Source organism: Bactrocera dorsalis, chromosome 5 (genome assembly GCF_023373825.1).
Source record: "Bactrocera dorsalis isolate Fly_Bdor chromosome 5, ASM2337382v1, whole genome shotgun sequence".
Classification (NCBI taxonomy): Eukaryota; Metazoa; Arthropoda; class Insecta; order Diptera; family Tephritidae; genus Bactrocera; species Bactrocera dorsalis.
Window position 1 is genome coordinate 20,323,611 of NC_064307.1, and position 20,997 is coordinate 20,344,607.

Below are 20,997 nucleotides of genomic sequence, written 5' to 3' on the forward strand. Positions count from 1 at the left end.
GTAAACCTGATGCAGAAATTCAATACTGTGATTCAATTCAGCGCCGTTTATAGTAACTCGGACTTACGTATGGAATTGAAAGCTTACAAAATACAGCTAGCGCAAGAACTGAAGCCGCTCCACCTTCCAGTGACATCGCTTCGCCCCATGGGCTCTTGAAAAATTCCAAGAAGATCCGACGTTTTCCAGCCAAATTATGTTCAGCGATGAGGCCCATTTCTAGCTCAATAGGTATGTTATTAAGAAAAATTTTCGCATCTGAAACAAAGAGCAACCTGAAAAGATTCAAGAGCTGCCATTTCATCCAGAAAAGCAACGGTTTATTGGGGTTTGTGGGCCGGTGGAATCATCAGTCGACATTTCTTTAAAAATGCTAACCGTTATCGCGCCATGATAACCGATTATTTGATGCCTGAATTTGAAGCCCGTGATTTCGGCGATATTTGGCTTTAATAAGATGGCGCCGCTTCCCACACATCGCATCAATCAATGGATTTATTGAGAGAAAACTTCGGTAAGCAAATAATTTCACTTTTTGAGACGGTCGATTGGCCACCATGATCGTATGATATTATACCATTTTTCCTGTGCGGATATGTAAAGTCTAAAGTTTATGTGGACAATCCCGCTTCGATTCAGGCCTTGCCAAAGAATGTTTTCAACTCTCTTGAGACTTAAAATTCTCAAATCATCCAGATTAGAAGAAAATCCAAAACTTCATTGAACATTTTTTGTGTTATATTTCAAGTTGTTTTATAGTAAAATTCTCTACAATTACATAATTACAATTACAATTACAATACCATATACACTTAGCTATTTACAAAATAGTACACCTCAAACTTCCTTCAATAAATACTATAATTTGTCGTATCACACAATGCAATTTGTTGTTAACGAGACTCCCTTCGTGCTGCCGCCGAACGAAATCAACAGAATTCGACACACACACACATACGCGTTGACTTTGAGATACCACTGCTCCGCTTCTTTTCCAAAATATTGAATTGTGAGCTTAATCAGACTAGCGCGTATGTTCCCACATCTCACCTCACACATAAACTCATTCGTGTATCCCGCACACGGACGCAACTCGGCGCAATCGGACTAATTACAAAGCAAACAGAAACGCAACGCCAAGCGCCATTGTATGTCCAGCAGCAATGCAATTGGCAACGGAAGCGACAACAACAGCAGCAACAATGACAGCTTCCTCGACAAATGAGTACACGCTATCCGCACAACAACAACGCGCGACTAGCCGACGACATTGCTACATTGCTGCAAGTTCGTTGGCCGACGCATGTGTTTGACTAGAATTATAATTACGAGCGGCGTGACTGATGCCGGAGTCAGTGCTCGAGTGGTGGCTGGTGGCAGTGCTGTTGTCGTGCGTACCGTTAGCTGGATATTTGGCGTAATGAACCGGATCGTGTATGCCTTTTGGCAGAATTATCGCCGCGGTCAGCAACTAACTGCTGTTGTTTGTACTCTGTTGTTGTTGTTGCTGCTGCTGTTGTTGTTGTTTGGCACGTTCCTTCGCCTCCTGTTGTGCCTTCTTGGAGCGTTTCCACTTCATGCGTCTATTTTGGAACCAGATTTTCACCTGCGTCTCGGAGAGCATGAGGCCACTGGCCACTTCGAAACGCTTCGGGCGGGACAAATATTTGTTTTGCTTGAATTGCTTTTCGAGTTCGAGCAGCTGTTGCGATGTGAATGCGGTACGTGGGCGACGTGTCTTCCCCAGTATGGCGTGATGCGGATAGGCGGCCAGCTCGGGTATGCGATGGTGCAGCATGCCGGCACGAGCCAGAAATTCGAATTGAAGGTGCGAAGGCATGAATGTGTGACCCATGGATAACTGCAAAGAGGGAGGAGCACAAAGAGGGTGGTTCGTTAGTTGATGCGTTTGGTATATTGACTTCTATGTTTTCGGATAATTATGAGTGAGTATCAAAGATTTTCGTTGTTGAAAATATTTTTTAAGGAAATTATTAAATATTATTTAAAGATTTTTCTTTAAAGAAGTACTAACCGGTATCGGTTTGCCTGTTGGGTCCAAAGGACGATGAAACGCCGAACCACCTTGTGCCAGTAATTGGTAAGGATGGCCGCCGGCGTAGAGCGGAAAGTCTTGCGGTCTAATGGGACTATGCGGTGGAATAGGCTTCTTAAATTCATCATGGAAATCCATTGGCATGCCTATGTGATGTTGATCCTCACAGCCGGGGCTAATTGGCGGACTAGATCGGTGTGAAGATGTGGGAGATTCGGATCTGGAAGAAAAGCCAAAAGAGTTAATAATGATTATTAAGCATGTAAGGTTTTTTACAATTATAAAAGAGCGTTCAATTAAATTTAAAAACTTTATGTAAAATATGTAATATTAACTCTATTGTATTATCGATGGCAACTGACACAACTGGCAATCTGGCTCTTTTACAGTTTACTTTTACAGATTCTTTTGATAAAACAAATTTTTTTAATATCACACAATGAAGATCCCACATCATTCTTAGCCCTTATAAAAGAAAACATGACCTGAAAATCCAATCTGACGAATGTTACTATATTCTCAATTTTGACTAAAGAAAAATTGTTCCATGAAGTATAATAAAGGACTTTTACTTAACCTCTAGCTTAGATTTTTAAACTTTATGGATAATTAGCGCAATACCCATCTAGGTACTATGGGAAAATATATGTTCTATAGATAGGGTGGAAAGTAATAGATACATTAAACGGCTAACTTTTAGCAAGGCTCACATCGCCGGAATAATAGACGTCTGAACTGACTTAACGTCAGTCTAACGTTGAAGCATCTCGGTAGCAAAACTTTTTATAAACTCAGCGAATTGGCTGCAATAGATATTAGTTGTGTCCATAAATAGTGGCAAGCTCTAGGCTTTTGTCAATATGCAACGATCTTTTTGATCCAAACCTAGCAGTTCTAGACATCACAGCAGACAAGTTCGTCTAAAAGTCCAAGTGGAATTATTCGAGCATCACCAAAAATCCGTATATTTACCTATTCTAGCCTAGGCCAGAAAACGCTACAGTTCAAAAGCGTTCAGAGAGAAATATTCTGTCCCCATCGATAATACCTTATACTTTTTGACTTAAGGGGCTATACCAGTGTGTCACTTTCAAAAAAATTTTTTTTTATTTGTTTTTTTCTATAGTTTACAATTCTAAAAATATCCTGTGCTACCGGCAATGTCATAACTTGAATAGTTTTTGGAGGGCAGTGTTCTAAGGAGCGACCGCTCGCAGGTATAATCATATATGAGTGAAACTTTAAACGCGCTTTTCTCGAAAATACTTTTTTCAAAATTGCTGACATCATAACTCAACGAGAAACTGATCGACTTCAAATTAAAACTGAGTATTATTGAATATATTTAATAAACAATGACCTACGATCTTTTTGATTAGTTGAAAATTGTCAATTTGGCATTAAAAGATCACAATTTTTTACCTAAAAAACAATTTTTTTTCAAAACTAGGCCATTTTGTTAATTTTCATTATTTTTCTAATAATTCATTGTACAGGAAATATCTTTAAATTCAATAAGCCTTTTAAATTTTTTTGTTTCAGCTACTCGTCCGGTCGAAATCATGTCAGCAGTTGCGACACTTTTTTTTTGCACCTGCGAAGACAGCCCATAACTCCGTTATTTTTTTAAATTTTTGTAAAAAAGAAATCTTAAGATATGGCTGAAAATATACATTATTATGTTCAAGGAAGTTCGAAAAATTCAATCGCGTACTTTCTCTTAAAAAAATTCACGAAAATCGCCTAATTTTTCTTGCGTTACACTGGTGTAGCCCCTTAAGCTTGAGACGTAATCGTTAACGTTAAACATAGTTCATTCTAATATTACCACTATATCCCACCATTTGTTTTAGATATACATATAATTCTTGTTATTTTTTCAGTTGTTCAGTGTTCAGTTATCTGGATCTTACGTTGTAAAAAAGCAATCGAATTCAGTACTAATAAACTTTTCAGACGGTTTTATGATTGCTTGACTCAGTATTGTTTCAGCGAGCGTCAAAGACGGACACAAGGAAAGGGAATAAATATACAATATTTCACAGTCTTTTTCGGTTAAGACAAAAGGGCGGCCGGCTTAATATGTAAATATTATTTATTGTTATTCTAATAGCTAATACTAATTCGGTTTCGTCGATTCTCTTCCAGTAATATAGAGGTCAAAGATGTACCCCCCTTTGGAAGATCAATTGACAAAATTTATCAATTTCTAAAGTATATGGTGGCTGTTGATGAAATGTGGGCCACTTACCCCAACATCAAGCGTATAAAGTGAAGGTCGAATTGCGGAGACCTAGTACAAACGATGAGTAAGAATCGACGATCAGGAGTGTTTAGTGCGATTGGTAGGGAATATAGAACATTATTCTCTTGTACCCCAAGCCAAGCTCTTAATTGTGGTCTGTTCCAACAATTGGTCCTTCAAATGAAGCAATCGCCCAGAAGAGGCCAACAATAGACAGCACAAGAGGAATTAAGTCGCAGCATAACACGAGGCCACACACACTTCGATAGTGACTTGCCAGAAACTCCAGTAGCTTGTTTGTTAGGTCTTAAAAATCGACTGTCTCATTTTCCGAGGGTATTCTATGACAGTGGCATTATGAAACCACCTTCAAAATGGCAACAAGTTATCGAACTAATTAGTGCATATTTGACCTAAATGAGATTATTCAAACTATGCTAATTAAACCCTTAAATTGAATGCAAAAACAATGTAATTCGTTTTAGCAAACCTACCCTTACTTATACATAGATACAGGTTCTGTTGTAATCTCGAACATAATTGTTTTTATTTATTTTTTAAAAATAATAGGATTATTATTTATTTTTAGCAATACTTCCGCAATAATCAGCAACCGCTGTCCAACTTCGTCATACCAATTATCTAAACTGAAAAGTAAACAGCTGATTTCTCACGCTACTTTACGGAAGCATTTTACTCTTTCACACAACTCTCAGAAATTGCCATATTGTGACCTCGATCCGCTTAAAATGATTGACATTAAAAATAAATTAAATAATAACAACTAAATGCGGCGTCAAAATATGAGAAGTCAAAATTTCCTCGTTACTTGATATTGCTAGGGTGGTCCTAAAAGGCATTGAAAATTAGTGAAATAGTAGAAACTAACTGCGACGTCAAAATATGAGCAATCAAAGCAAAGGAAAATGTTGTTATATATTTCCTTGTTTTTTATTATTGCTAGGGTGGTCCTAAAAGTTTTTTAAATGACGAAAAATTTAATAAGTGGTATTTTATGTTAATTAGGCGTAAAAATTGAAGCAATCAAAGCAATGGAAAGTGTAATTATATATGTTCTTGTTATTAGGGTGATCCTAAAAGTTTTATAAACATCAAAAAATTTCATATGTGCTGTTTTGTGCATTTTGTTTTATCACAACAGTAAACATTGTTCATATCTTTCGCCGAATTTGAAACTAAAAATTATAAAAAATTCGTATTGTATGCGTTAAGGCTCCCCCTAATGTGCATATAATTGCTAATAAAATATACATACATATATATACATGTATTAGCAATTATATAATGTAAACATAACCTTAATATCGCTATGTATAAATAAAAGTTTATGTATAACACCTTAGCTATAAATAAGTACCTTATTTATATGCTTTATAGTACAGGTAACAATTAGTTGAAAGCTTACTGCCTGTTAAATAACAAGCTATTGTGCTGTGTAAGCGATGTTAAAGCAATTTTCAATTGCTGAATTAGTTTTGTCAATATTTTTCGCCGCTGCCAATGAGCAGACGGACACTCGAGTGTTATGTCAGTTATTTGAGCTATTAACCCACTTAGCATTTAATAGCCGATATCAAGTTGAAATATTGGTAATTAGCAGTAATAGTATTATAAACAATTTTTAATAAAAAAATTGTGGAGTGTTGACTGAAGCATCTTATTTTGTAATTTATACTATATACTTACGAGTAAGTAGTTTTTATTATTTTTATCTTTTCGTTTCCTTATTAAAAGGCGTTAGAAAAATTCCATTATGTTATCTACCTCGAATGACTTTTCGAGTATAACTCGCATAACTTTTGTTTAATGATCTTCAATTAACCGCTAATGTAGTGTTCTTTAAAATTAAAACATCTTATCAATTATTAGAATAGTATTATTATTATGATGAATAAATATTACACTTGAAACTGACCGGAAAAAGTTAGAACTAAATAAATAAATTTTGGTTATGACAAGGTATGTCGATTTCTAGCTGATTTTTTTCAACGAAACGGCAATATTTTTCAAGTTTTTTTTTTCATTTTTCTTCAGTAAGGTTTGCCATTTCATGATGGAAAGATATACGATCCAACAACGAATCGAAATTATTAAAATTTACTACCGAAATTGCGAGTCAGTGGCCTCAACTTCACAACTTCATCATAATCGCCCTGTCAGATCAACAATTGAGCATCTAGTGGATAAATTTGGATCCACAGGCACAGTACAAAATGTTCCCGTGCCAGTGAGACAAAGAAGTGCCCGTAGTGTCGAGAATATTTCTGCCGCTAGCGCATCTATTGAGGAAGACCCAAATCAGTCTCTCACAAGTCGTTCTCAAGCGTTGAGCATCTCTGTGACGTCATTGTGGCGAATTTTGCGAAAAGATCTTGGCCTACATCTTTACAAGATTAAATTGGCGCAAAGACCTGAAGCCGCTTGGGCACCAAAATTGGTTTATGTTCGTGAATTAGGCTGAGTAACTTGAAAATTATACGGATTTACATCGAAAACTCATCTTCATCGAAGAGAAATTGAAGAAGTGTCGGCCAAACTAGGCTTGAAAACCGTCGATAATTGCATTCAGCTTCTGAAGTTCTGCAAGCGAAGATAGCGAAATCATTGAAAACTTTGCTAGCTAGAATCATACTAAAAAAACCTATATGCGTCACATTCTACCAATACCACCATATTTGGCAACTGTAATATTTCACCCGTGGAGCCTATTCTGAAAACGATAATAAAGATTTGTCTTGAAGATTTTTTTGTCAATCCGGATAAAACTTCATAAGTACTGCTGAGCTGACGGTCCTTGACTGGACACTAATTTAGTTCCATTCCGGTTACGCAGGCAGCATTGTTGAGTCATTGTTCTGGAATAGTTTATTGTATTATAACAAAGGGCATTGTGACAAAAAAGCACCCACAAATTGTAATTAAATTCCCTATGTAACTGATATTTCAAATGTATTTTGCAAGTTTGTAGCACTGTCCTTAATTACTATACCAATTATGAGCGCGTCCTGTCGGCCAGTTTCTATTCCTAACCAAGTTTCGTTAGGGAAATCGTTGCAAATGTTGGAAAAGCTTACGGTGATTCATTTTTATCAAATACACAAGCCTTTAAAGGCGGATGGTTCTTGCTCCACTCATCCCGATAAAGCTTAATTTATTTGAAAAAGAGTACCGTAAATAGATTTCTTTCAGCATGCTTGATTGGGCGAATTCCGATCTCACATTATTGGAGATCATTATAACTACGGATAAGGTTTTTTTTGTACCCTCTGCGTGAAATCCGTTTTCAATCGATCAAAGATATAAAACAAAATTCGCTGAAGTAGCTGGATGGCATCCCAAAAAATGCTTATGTGAAGTGTTTCGAGGACCGGAAAAATCGTTGACATAAGTGATATACTTTTTGACAGAATGTATAGCCAGACATACCAAGCCAATTTCTTTCCTTGAATCAAAGCTTCACAAAACAAAAAGAACTTGATTTTGATCGGTCAGTTTACTATAGTGGACCGAATTCAGCGGTTTCGACAAAAAAAAACAAATTTTTGAATAGAGAAGGACGTGTTGAAAACTTCAAATCTCTCTGGGTAGCCAAACAAAATGTGTTTGCAGAAGATCTAAAGTGAGAAGGCGAATCATTCCTACCCAGGGTTGTGCGCTGGGTTTGAGACCCGCCACGTAAAAACGACCCAATGGAAAAGACAGCAGCCTTTGCTGAGAGATCCGGCTATAAGCGCGGGGTCTACGCCAATAAAGAAAAATTCAAGTAAATAAAAGTATGTTTTATTATTACATCTTGAGAATAAAAATTAAAATTTACTTTTTTATTGAAAAATTCAATGAGACGAATTTTGAAATATTAAGAAAGCAAATTTTAAAAATTTACCTCTTAAAAATTATACTCTGTCTGTAATACCCGGGTAAATTAGATTAGATTTTGGTTCTCACCAACACGCCCTCAAAAATTAACTCTCGAATCCACTATTCTTTTAAATACAGGAATGTAATTAAATTGTTGTAATTTTGTTTAGGATAATTAATTAATCCACCAAATGATTCGAATAAGTGTAGAAGGTTAATTAATCGATCACTACTTTTCAATATATGTACTGTGTAATAGCTTATTTTTTGCACCTGTGTCGGTTTTTGCGTCTATGAACCAACTAGGCCAACTCTTTGCTTGCTAGAAAATTACAAATCAAATCTTTCACTTCACCTATTCAGCTTCGCATCAAACGAGTAATCATATTTTGGCATTAAACACAGCTCTACAAAATCATATCCCCAAAAAAAAGCGATCTTCGCACTCACCTCGACATGCCATCGGGACTCGGCGTACCGTACTCGCGCGACTCACGTATCCGCTGCAGCGCCTCCTGCTCGCTTATGCCGGCGGCAATCGCTTGATTCAGCTCGGCATTATCGCGCGCATAATGGAACGCCGCCAAACGATCCTCGGTCAGTGGCTTCTCCGCGCCCCGCTCCACTACCTCATCACTACTCTGCGTCTTAGCCAGCAGTGCATCAATGCAGAATGACTTCTTCGGCTGACTCTGTGTCGACGCCGACGTTGTAACAGGCGGTGAAGCGGTAGCGACGTTTTGTTGCGCCAACATCACATTACTCAGCGGCAAGCGCGGCATCGGATAGCAGCCGTTCACCAAAGCGGCATGACCGACGGGTAGCGCACCAGGCGCAAACGTATCGTAGAGACGTGGTGCGGCCAGTGTAGGCTGTTGTGGCGCGGACGGTGTAGTCAATGTCGGGAAGATGCGTTGATCGCGCAAACTATTCGCCACCGTTGTGGCTGTCATGGGCGGCAAGTGTGGCAGCGCGGGCATTGGTGCAACAATTAGTGGCAAGCCAGTGTTGCTGGTGGGCGGCAGGTGTAAGACGGCATGATGACTGCCGTCCGGTTGAGGACTTGTATTGCTGGCGTAAGCGCCGTTAGGCGGTGAATTTGTGGCGGAGCGCGGTGAGTGTGATGAGTGTGTGGGACTGGAATGTGCGGGTGAGCGCGGTGACAGCGTGGAGCTGGTGTTATTGTCATTTTGATAATCACTACGTTGTGGCGAGGCGGTTTGTTGTTGTTGTTGCTGCTGCTGTTGTTGTGCGGCGGCAATGTGATTGAGGAAGTGTGAGATTTGCTGTTGTTGCTGCTGCTGTTGTTGATGTTGCTGCGCCTGCAACGTGGGCGGTTGCGACACTTGGGCGCTGGACATTTTTCAAAAATGTTTTCAAAAGTTTTTTTTTATTTATTTTTTTTTTAATTTTTAAAATCACTTTTTCAACTCACAAACACTTAAAAATATTTTACACTTTCTAGAGCGTTTTTTTTCTTTTTGTAATATAACTGTTTTATTTTATTTATTTTTTTTTTTGTCAATTAACTAAGCAATTACTTAGATTACTTTCCATATTTCCCTTTGTATTTGTAAATAGTATGCCATTAAAGTGCGTTTATCGGCGAGCTTAAGACCATTTTAACGTTTAACCGTGGCGAGCGTACATTACCAACTGTGCGACAGCGTGCATCGGCCGCGAGTCATATACCTCGTTGCGATAATTGGACGTAATCAACTCGGCTGCTCGCTGTTAAGCAACCGCGATTGAGCCAACGTGCCACCAAACCAAAAGCAACACAACGGTAGTCATACAAGTGCGCTCTCTTTGCACTTACTCTCTCACAGTCAGCTCTCCGCCAGCGACAAACGCACACGCGCACCCATAACGCCGACATAGCGTAACAGTATTTCCGATTGCCTTTTCAAAGATGGAGACCTACAGCAGCAGCCATCTCGCTCTGCTCACCTCATTGTGGTGCATGAGCGAGAGCTGCCTGACCGCTGGGCGTGTTCGCTGCGGCGCTTAAAATGTCGACTGATATGCTTCTGGCTTATTGTGTAGGCGTGGCTGCTTATAGCAGTGGCGCTACGTCGCATAAACCGCCATGGCTTAGCATCTGCCATCACAATGGAGTAAGTGACAAGGGGTTGAGCTGTAACCTTTACTACGCGTTCGGCTTTTTTTGGCTCTGTTTTTTTTTTTGGTGCAACGCATTGCAAATTGTCGAAATTGTTGGAAAAACGAGGGATAATTACCATCATCATGGAGTGTAGCCGCAACTGGTGAGGTCGCGCCGTGAGTTTTGGTGAAGGCAAGCTTCTTCGCTAGCTGCTGTTATAAGCTCCAATTTTCTGCGCGCTCTTCGAACGCTGGCGTTTATCTAGCGTCCGTTTGATTGCTGTCATTAGGCTCCTCGTCGTCATCATTAGTTCGGCATAGCGTGACAAACGTACATCACTTCGTCGTCAATGTTACTGCAGGCGACAAGTACAGCGCTGCTGTGGCATCGGAACCATTAGAAATCATTGTATTTATTGTGCAACAAATTCTTAATAATTACCGAGGCTATTTGGAGAATGAAATGTGTCTTTAATGCATTTTCTATATTTGATATTTTTGAGGTAGGAGGGCGGAATAATTTTGGTTGGTTTCAGGAGCTTATTTTCGATCCAGTTAAGAATGGTAGCAATAAATTTTCAAAATTATTAAGGTGATTGCTTGTCTTTCACCTCAACTGTCTCCATACAACTTTGATAGTTGCGTTCGACAAAATTCTCAACCTCATGGCACGAACTCAATGCCTTTTAAGCAATTCCCAGTAAGAACTCTTACGATACTCCTGTAATTTGAACCTTGCTAAAAGTAAGTACTAGAGTGGATCTTCTGGATTCTGCATTAAGTCGAAAGAACCACGTAGTCGCAGAGGTGCTAGTTGTAGACTAAAGCCTTATAAGCTGACTTGATGTACAGAGCTTCAGCGCTAGAGCGCAAGAGGACAACAGACATCGAACTCGTTCACAATCCTATATAGTAGGGACAATGTTTCCTCTCTTGTAGGATCATCGGCTTTGTAGTTTCCTGTGATTCTACTGTGAACAGGCCTCCAGAGAGATCTGATAATAAAGTAGCATGATCGATAGTGAAAGCACACTTTTTGACTAACTTTGAGCATAAAATTTTCGAACTCAATTCCACTTCTGGAGTGAATACTTACATGCCTGAAAGTGGAAGAGGATTTTGGAAAAGGCTGTTTAAATTTTATTTGCCACATTCGCCACAGAGATCTGATAATAAAGAAGCATGACCGATAGTGAGTTTTTACTAACTTTGAGCACACAAATTCCGAATGCTTACTACGTGAAGGAGGAAGAGAGTTTGGGGAAAAACTGTCTATATTATTATTGGCCAATACGTTTTTTCCAAAGAACTATTGATACGCAACTGTAATCCGGTAAGATGTTCTATATTACAGCATGAATCCCGAGTGTTCAGTTTCCAATTGGAACTCCTACAACATTGAGAGAAGGACTTTGCAATGTTTGCAGTTGGGTCTGAGGCGTAACCATAATAAACTACAACAAGATAATGGAGCTCCTAACCGTTCATATTCCGCAGTTATTGAGATTCTGATATCTGTTCTAGCAACCTCATCAGCCTTACAGTTTCCCGCAAAACCGCTGTGACCAGGCACCCAAACCATTCTAATCGTAGAATAGTCCTATTCTAAAGGTAAGGTGTTTAGACATTCTTTCACTAGTCGTGAAGTCATCGAAATTGAGACTAATAACCCTACTGTCGGAGTGAATAGTCACGACTCTGTAGGAGGCTACGATTCGGAGAAGTAGATCTACTGCTGCCTTTATGGCGGTCACCTCGGCTTGGTTGTCGCGGCAACAGCTTACTGCACTCCAAAATTATATAAAGTAAAGATAAAGAGTACCAAAACTGAAAGACTGTCACCTGACGTTTGCTATTTTTACCTTATATCTCACCATTTTTTATGTTAAGATGAGTATGTAAAAGTTTTCCCTCAAAACCTAAACTCTTATCCTGCCTGCCATATTTGCCAACTCTCTCCCTACCCATGACTGAACGGTATTGCTAACTCCTAGAACCTAAGATTGACTCCACGAAGAAAGGACTTTGAGTTGCAAGTACAAAATTATATAGTTCCAACATCAACAAACTGTAGATATGTATATACGTTCATATGTATATACGAGTCTGTATATCATGAATCTTGCGAATCCAACAACAGCTAACAACAAAGGCTTCCACATATACTATATTTGTAGTTGCTTTTCTTTTATGATTACACACACACACACATACTGTAACAAAGTATAGTAATGAGGCATTTACTTCTCGCTTAGCAGAATAATAAAACCAAGTGAATCGGAAACAAATCGTTACAAATCGATAAAGCCAATCAATAAAATGGCTGTGGGGATTTAATGTACGATTAAGTGAAATTAAATTTGTATTTGTGCGCACTTAAAATTGTTTTACTCATTTCACAACGATTACGTTCACATTTGTACGCACGGATATGTGTGTGAAATATATACATATATGTATGTGGGTAGGTGGAGTATGAGGTAATTTAATAAACTGGTTAGTGTAGGTGGGCACCAAGTGGAGGCGAAATGGCTTTGTTGCGCTTGTGGTTTGTTGTTGGTGTGGCTTACTTGTACAAGTATAACAATTTATACCAGAGAAGTATGTGAAAATGTTAAAATGAGGTATTCGTGTGATAAGATTTTCGAAAAACATATTAGAATGAATAAATTTGTAAGAGCGTACTGTGCCTTCGATTGCTTTCTGACAAAAAAGGAACCTTATAAAAATCTTCAACTATTTAACAACACATGTCGGATGGGATACATACCGAGAGTTGAAGAGGGAAGCGGGATTCATTTACAGACCAAAAAGGGAGAGGGCGAAATGGATGAGTAGGAGGAACTTGACAAGCTGCACAACAGCTAATACTCGAAAATCCTACGAAAAGGTGCGGCGACTAACGGTTTCAAGACCGAGCGTACTCTTGTAGAGTCCCCAAGGGTGATCTAGTGACTGTTGCCCAGAGCATACTAAAATTATGGAGGGAACACTTCTCCAGCCTGCTGAATGGCAGTGAAAGCATAACACCAGGAGAAGGCGAATCCAATTCCCCAATCGATGACCATAGAGCAGACGTACAATTGCATTACAAAAAGTTCGAATAACAATTACTCGCCTGAAGAACAACAAAGAGGCGTGAGCTAATGGATTATCGGCCGAGCTTTTCAAATACGGCGGTGAAGAACTGATAAAATCTGTCGAGCGAACTTTATGAAAGCTTAAATCTCACTGTCAACAAACCAATTGGACCTTATCAGTGTTGTAGCCTTAGGCTAGGAAAATCAATAACTAACCAGATATTCACAATGCGCCAAGTCTTGGAAAAAACCCGTGAAAAGAAGATCGACATATACCACATCTTCGGTGATTTCAAAGCTGCTTTTGACAGCACGAAAAGGAGCTGCCTTTATGCCGCTATGACTGAGTTTGGTATCGGCGCAAAACTTATACGGATGTATTAACTGACGTTGAGCAACACCAAAAGCTCCGTCAGGATCGAGAAGGACCTCCCCGAGCTGTTCGATACTAAGCAAGGTTTCAGCCAAGCAACTCGCTATCGTGCGACTTCTTCACTTTACTGCTGGAAAAAATAATTCGAGCTGCAGAACTGAATCGAGAAAGTACAATCTTCTTGAAGAGTGGACTCCGATGACATCGATAGCATTGCTCATAACAACCGTGCTGTTAGTTCTACTTTCCAGGTTGGACAAAGAAGTGAAGCAAATGGGTCTGGTAGTGAACAAGTCGCTCATTATTCCCGTCCTGCTATATGGTGCAGAGACATGGACGACGGCACCATCTGATGAGTCGACGTTACGAGTTTTCGGGTGAAAGGTTCTGCGGAAGATTTATGGTCCTTACGCATTGGCCACGGCGAATACCGTATTCGATGGTACAGTGAGCTGTACGAGATATAGAATGGAATTGACATAGTTCAGTGAATTAAGATGGAGAGGTTACGCTGGCTAGGTTATGTTGTCCGAATACTCCAGCTCTCAAAGTATTCGACGTAGTACCCGCCGGGGAAAGCAAAGGAAGAGCAAGACCTCCACTCCGTTGGAAAGAACAGGTGGGGAACGACCTGACTACGCTTGGAATCTCCAATTGACGCCAAACAGCGAGAAGGAAGAACGATTGTAGGGCTTTTGTAAACTCGGTTTTAACCGTGTAAGTGATGTCTGCGCCAATAAAGAAGAAGAAAAAATATTCTTTACGCCCTTATGGCACATACATACATATACACAATGTAAATAAATAATTTTTATTTTTGTTCCAGCTTAAAAATCTTTAAAGTATAACTGAAAAGATGAGTTTTAGAATATTTGACTGCATTCAACCGTTATTCGAACGTGCTGAAGTGTGTTTTATTTGGAAGTTCTAATTTCCCGTGCTTTGTTTGTATGTGTATCTTGTGTTTTTCCCGCATATTATTTGTGTCCAGCCAGAATTCATTTTTATTAAATCATCGTAGACAAAATGAGTACTCAACTATACACACACATATATGTACTTACAAACACACATACCACGCTCTCAGTTAGTTGCATGCATTTATATAATATTAGTATTTATTTATTCATTCACGTGCATTTAACCAACATTTACCGAACGAAAGACGAATTTAAGTACTGTGGATATGTTTGCTGCTGGTCCAGTGCTCGCGTTTTCCGCCTGGCATCCCTCTGCTTCCACCATGTGTGCTGTGTTGCTCCAGCTTTCGTCGGCGCTGCCTGATTACGTTTACTTAGTGAGTGTGTTTTTCTCTTTTTTTCTGGTTATGTTGTTGTAATGTTGTGCAACAGCAAACATACTAAAACAACACAATAGCGTTTGGTCCATTTCGTATTCGTGTGTATGTGTGTATGTCTACACATGTGTACGCTTTTGTAAGCAAATATGTTTATAAATTGTCCAAATTTTTCCAAAAACAAAAAGAAAAACGAAGTTTGGACGACCAGCAGACTACCTTGATTCGCCTGATCTTCCCAAATGGATACGTAAACACACAATTAAGTTGTTGGATTTGGTTGGAAGCACTTCGAAACTCTCGCAGACCACGTACAAAAGCTGGATGACAGCTTAAGAATATCTACACTTAGCATTCATTTCGATATTATTGGATTATTTTGTCTACGTGCTGCTATAAATAGAATTTGCTATTAAATTGTTGATAAATTTTGTGGGGTAATAACATTTTTAATCGATAACACTAGCGACACAATTTTGACCGCAATTTTTGACATTTTTTTTATGCTCTGAAACCAAACTTGTGTTTTTTATGTTTGCTTTGCTAACGGTAACATTATATAATTTGAAATATGAAAAAAAAATGAGATGATGAAGGATGCCATGGTTAAGAGAAAAATAAAAGTAAAGTTTTTGCAAAAAACAATAGTATTGAATATTAACAAATTTTTATCCCTCAATTTATATTTTCTTGTGACGTTTTTTTGAACTTCTGCTGTATTGGTAGTCAGGATTACTACGTAAGCATATCACAGCAATAGTTCTGCTAGCCATGCTAGGAGAGTCTCCTATTTGCCTTGATACCTTTTCTCCATACTCAATATGTCTGGGTGAAATCTCTCCCCATGTTTTATCACTGACTGCCACCTAAATTGGGAGGAAAGAAATCCAAGTGCGAATGTCAGGAAATGTATTTTCAGGGACATGTTACACCCTAAAAAAGGGCCCTGAAAAGTCCGTCACATAGGGCTTGATATTGAGTTCTTACATAATCGAAGACTAGTACGGATTTGATGTGTTTCACCAAAAAATTTTTTTACAACCTCAACAAATGAAAGCCATGCTTGTTTTTCTAGCGTATTTAGTTTAGGAGACAAGAGTTTTGATCCTTCATAACTCGTCGTATGTCTGGCCCCTCCCCCCCAATAAATCTCTTCTTTTAAATTTTCGCAATCACTAAGTCTCGCGAAATAGTACTTTTTAAGGTATTGAAAACCTTCTCCCGTTTTATCCATTTGCTTTTACAAAATTTTTTCATTTAAGCCTAATTTTATATGAAGAGGTGGCCAATACAGATATTCTCGGGTTCAACAACGACCGGAGAGATTGGACACACTTTTCTGATTAGGTGACATAGTCTGTTCTTTTTGGCCACTCTTTTTGGATATAGGGTTTGCTTCGAGCTCTGCTGATCCCAATTCGCACAATTTTCATAGGTTTCTTTTGGATATGTACTCCATGCACCTGAATCTATCGCAACCTTTTCCGAACCTCGTATAAGAAGTATAACTTCAATAATATTATCGTAATTGGACCTAAGGATTTGTTGTTGTGGTTTGTTTTTTTATTATTTTTCTAATGATATACATACTAACAGGAACCCAAAATATATCATTTTTATTTCAGAGCAAAATCTCATTGTCGGCTAGTGTAATTGGGGAAAGAAAGACTACCAGGAATATCTCAAATTCAAAAAGTAGAATAATAAATTTGAGAATCGGCTGAGAATTGCGGTAACCCAATACCATAACAGAGGTGCGAATTTCGCATATAGCAAATTAAAGCGGTGATCATCATTTTCGGGGTTATGATAACTTTTACAGAAAGAAAGACACATACAATACCAAGTTAATGGGTTAAAGCTTGTGTGCACACATGAACAGGAAAGTAGGCGAAGAGGGTGTCATACGAAAGAACATGATTTGGGTTTATTTTTGTGAAGATGAGTCGATATCATGTGTGACAAATGTGTTGGCCGCGTCTCAGTATCGATGAGTCCATCCTTTGAGTCCAATTCTTCAATGATTCCTTCGGAATGAGGACTCGCTATGTTTTAATCCAAGGACTGGAACCGAAGCACGGGATTATTTCGCAATGATATTTTGACATTACATATCCCAGAGCAAACAACGTCTGAAGATGTGATATAACAACGATCACGATTTAGTGGTCCAATCGACCTACCCAAAACGTTAAATTTATCTGTTCACCGGAAGATTGTTCTCTCAAAAAATCCATTAATTGATGCGTTAGAATAGTGTTGGGTTTGGCGCCGGTCCCCTTGTTGAAGTCTAATGTCGCCGAGATCAACGATATTCAATTTCAGCTATCAACTATAGTCAATCTTCATGGCGGCAATAACAGTCACCATTGGACGGTGTGCTCTCACTGGTCTCATTTTTGAAGAATATGGTCCGATGATTTCCACCGGCCTACAAACCACACCAAAACCGTTGTTTTTTTTTCTTCATGAAATGACAGGTCTTGAATCCTCTCGGTTGCCTCTTCGTCCTAAATGCGGTCATTTTGCTTGTTTACATACCCATTGAGGCCAGGGAAATGGGATTCACAGCTGAACCAGAATTTAGTCCGAAACGTCGGATCTTCTTGTAACTTTTTCAAGATGCCGAGCAAATCGACTCTCCACTTTTCTTCTTCATAAGTGCTAGCCATGGTCATTTGGTCGAATAATACTCTAGAATAATGAATATTGGGTTCTCAAGGATGGGTGATGGTGTTGCGGATAGTACGCTGAGTAGGGTCGATTATATTGGACCATAAGTCGTTCTTTACAAAACCTAAAATTTTTTCGTAATTTAAAGTTGAATGAATTTTGTGAAAACGTTGTTTCAGGCGTGAGTCTTTCCGTGTTGTGAAATGCCTTGTATGAATTGTCACATTTAGCTCGCCTTCAAATGGATATTTCTTAGCCTTGACATCAATGTAGAAAAATCGTTTCTGGCCACTTCACCAAGTGAAATGGTCGATCCTCCTAGTAAGGAATAAGAAGAAGGTTGTGGCGCTGCCATTGTTATAGAATATACGGTATATCAGATTTCTTGAAGATTTTGTATTAAAAATAAAAAAAGTCCTCTCTACAAAGACCTGATCTTTGGTCAATCTTTTAGTATATCAGCTAGTTTGATCATCGGTGGTTATAGAAAAGGAGGTCGTGCAACATTTTCAAATCGATATCTTGAAAAACGAGAGGACTCGTTTTCTTGTGATATACAGGAGAGTAGTAGCACACGTTAATGACATTAAAAAATACGCCGACCAGACTACTGAGCGCAATTAACTTGCTTAACTTAATGTATATCCATTTTCGAGATACTTTGTCGCCAAGGTCTGATAAAGAAGATCGAGAAGTCGCGATTAATATCAATAAAGTTAAATTTCCTCCCGAATAATTCTGGACTGGATTATTCTTACTAATTTTGAAAATCTGTCTTAACAAGCGACCACCTAACTTGTCCCACCATATTTTCCAAATGTGGGAAAGCTTCGGATTGTGCCATAGGTATGGATATTTCTAAGGAAAACAAACTGTCTCGGGCAAGGTCAGTTCGCATACTTTTTTGTTAAAAAAGCATAGATTCCAGAGTGTTTGCAGTTGAGGGCAACAAAAACATGCTCACTTAACTATTGATATTCTCTTACACTTGTAGGTATTAAATCTATTAGACCTTTGCTAGCCCATATAGATGTTCTCTTGCAATTGGAACCATATACTTATATATATCGAGATTATTAGCTAACTCGGAGTACTTGAAAGTCCAGACTTGGTTAGCTCGACATATTAAGGGTCCGAAAACCGAACGCGAAACTAATCGACGGAAATTCAAAGATCTATCACTTGCACTTTACACTTGCTTCTCAACCACTCCCATTATTAATCCCTTTAGCTCCAGCTCTAGTACGGCATCGCGCATTGTTGTGAGCAATTCTATCTGTTTATCTAATATTTAGCTTAGTGATAATCCCTTTTTCGCAAAAATTGCTTTCGGCTGTTATCCTGCCATCTTCGCTCAGCCGACAAGTGTGAGTTATTATTGTTCACTTAGCGAGAGAATTAGCACGCTAATAAATATCCAACCCCCCTCTTTCACTACACCGCTCGCTGCATCAGCGGTTTCAGCGCAAATCGGCAAAGGGCGTTAAATTATTTGCACCATTGCGTTCGGTGTTCAGCGTTCAGCAATCACGTAGTTTGGCTCTATTTACATTTAACCACATCCCTGCTTGTAACGGGTGTATTCAGTCATTATGCATATACACACATACATACATATGTAAATGTGTGTAAGTAGTTGCAGGCACTTTTCTGCCTTTTGTCAACATTCTTCCTGCAGCATTTGCGTTGGAGGGAGGATGTTTGTTGGTTTTTGCTGCATTGTTGTTATAGTTGCTGGTGTTTGTACTTTAATTGTTTGCATTCTATTTTGCTAATGAAAATTAATATAAATTACTCGAACATATGTGGAAATTTATTGGTTTCATTTTTATGTTCGGGACTCGGTGATTTCCGAACAATTTTATGGTTCATCGAAGTTTGAACTTTCCATTTAGTAAATTTTTTTTTTTTTTGTTTGAAAACTAGGTTTAGCTTATGGCTTTAGATTCCATGGTTCGAGTGATTAATTGGACTTCCCATTTTTAGATCCGAATATTTCCTCCAAAATGAGTATGTAAAAAAGATCCAATAACCTTATCTATTCACTCAATGTTTATTTTATCAGCCGGTTTCAATATAGTATAAGACATTATAGACCCATTTGTCTTAGTACTACTCTACTTTTTGATACATAAAAATTAATTTCACAATTGAAAAATTTAAACAACCTATGAAACCTTGTAATGACTACCCTGAATACAATCGCCCGTTTTTTGTGAGCAAAAACGTGAAATCCAAAAGAGCTGACCATAACATGGATACATGATTTAGCTACAATAATTTCAAGTTCTACAAAGTAAGGCCTTCTCAACAGCAATCCGGGTTTCAATGCCATCGAACGTATTCTCGAAAATTACCACCATTTCTATCAGGCAACAATATCAATTCAATGAAATAAATATATGTTGAATACAAATATGATTCTTCTCACGTACTCTATAACTATACCTGTGCAAGGCCTCTACCATCAGTCAAACCAATTTTTTTCGATAGATGTGAGTCGTAAGTAAGTTTTTTTCTCCGTTTCTCGAAGTTAGCCTCTAAAAATCAGATTTTTTACCTCGGAATTTGGAAATTAAGTTTATTGAAAAAGCATCATCCATATAAATTACAATAGGATATTGACGTCTGATTTGGTATCCCCGCAAGACTAAAATGACTGTTTAAACACTGACATTGAGCAATAGCAACGCTCCCTCAGGATCGGAAGAAGCTCTCCTAGCCGGTTCGAGACATCAAACGAGTTTTCATACAAGGAGGACTGTTCCTATCGCGCGACTTCTACAATCTAGCGATGAGAAAATAAATTCGAGCTGCAGAGCTGAATAGAGAACGTAACAATCTTCTACTAGAGTGAAAACTTGACTGCTGCCGTTACGCCGATGGATTTGATGATATCATTACTCTTCTTTCTGGCAGCTGGATGGGTACGGTTGTAAACGCAGGGCAAGACAAAAAATCTCATACTCAAATCAAACAATACCAGTCGTCACATTAGCAACACTTGACTCCCACGTCACTGTTGGACAGTCAAAACTTTGAATTCGCGGATAATTTCGTCCTCTCTTTGGAACTAGCATGAAACACCTGCAACAAGGACAGCCTTGAAATCCAACGCATAATAACTCTTGTCAAGAGGTGCTACTTCGGACTGAGTAAGGCAATTGAAAAGAAAAATCCTCTCTCAACGAAGAAAGACCAAACTCTATAAGTCACTCATCATCCCCGTCCTGCAAAATCAGATGAGTCGACGAGTTTTCGAGAGGAATATTCACTTGCGGAAGATTTTAT

The 20,997-nt window shown here is 38.6% G+C and overlaps 1 protein-coding gene across 1 annotated transcript; it reads right to left on the reverse strand.

Moving 5' to 3' along the window:
* Positions 1 to 716: 716 nt before the first annotated feature.
* Positions 717 to 9,836, reverse strand: LOC105230041 (homeotic protein labial). Its single transcript, XM_011210610.3, has 3 exons — positions 8,631 to 9,836; positions 2,036 to 2,276; positions 717 to 1,861 (listed from the first exon to the last, which is right to left on the reverse strand). The coding sequence occupies exons 1-3, from the start codon at positions 9,539 to 9,541 to the stop codon at positions 1,472 to 1,474; spliced, it is 1,542 nt and encodes a 513-aa protein (XP_011208912.2). The 5' UTR covers positions 9,542 to 9,836; the 3' UTR covers positions 717 to 1,471.
* Between the last annotated feature and the right edge of the window lie 11,161 nt (positions 9,837 to 20,997).

Bases quoted from the DNA above. Each gene is read 5' to 3' on its own strand.
- LOC105230041 (XM_011210610.3), bottom strand. From the start codon at position 9,541: ATGTCCAGCGCCCAAGTGTCGCAACCGCCCACGTTGCAGGCGCAGCAA. The intron at 2,277-8,630 runs GTGAGTGCGAAG...CTTTTCTTCCAG, and splicing joins AGTCCCGATGGCATGTCGAG to ATCCGAATCTCCCACATCTT. The intron at 1,862-2,035 runs GTTAGTACTTCT...CCCTCTTTGCAG, and splicing joins CAACAGGCAAACCGATACCG to TTATCCATGGGTCACACATT.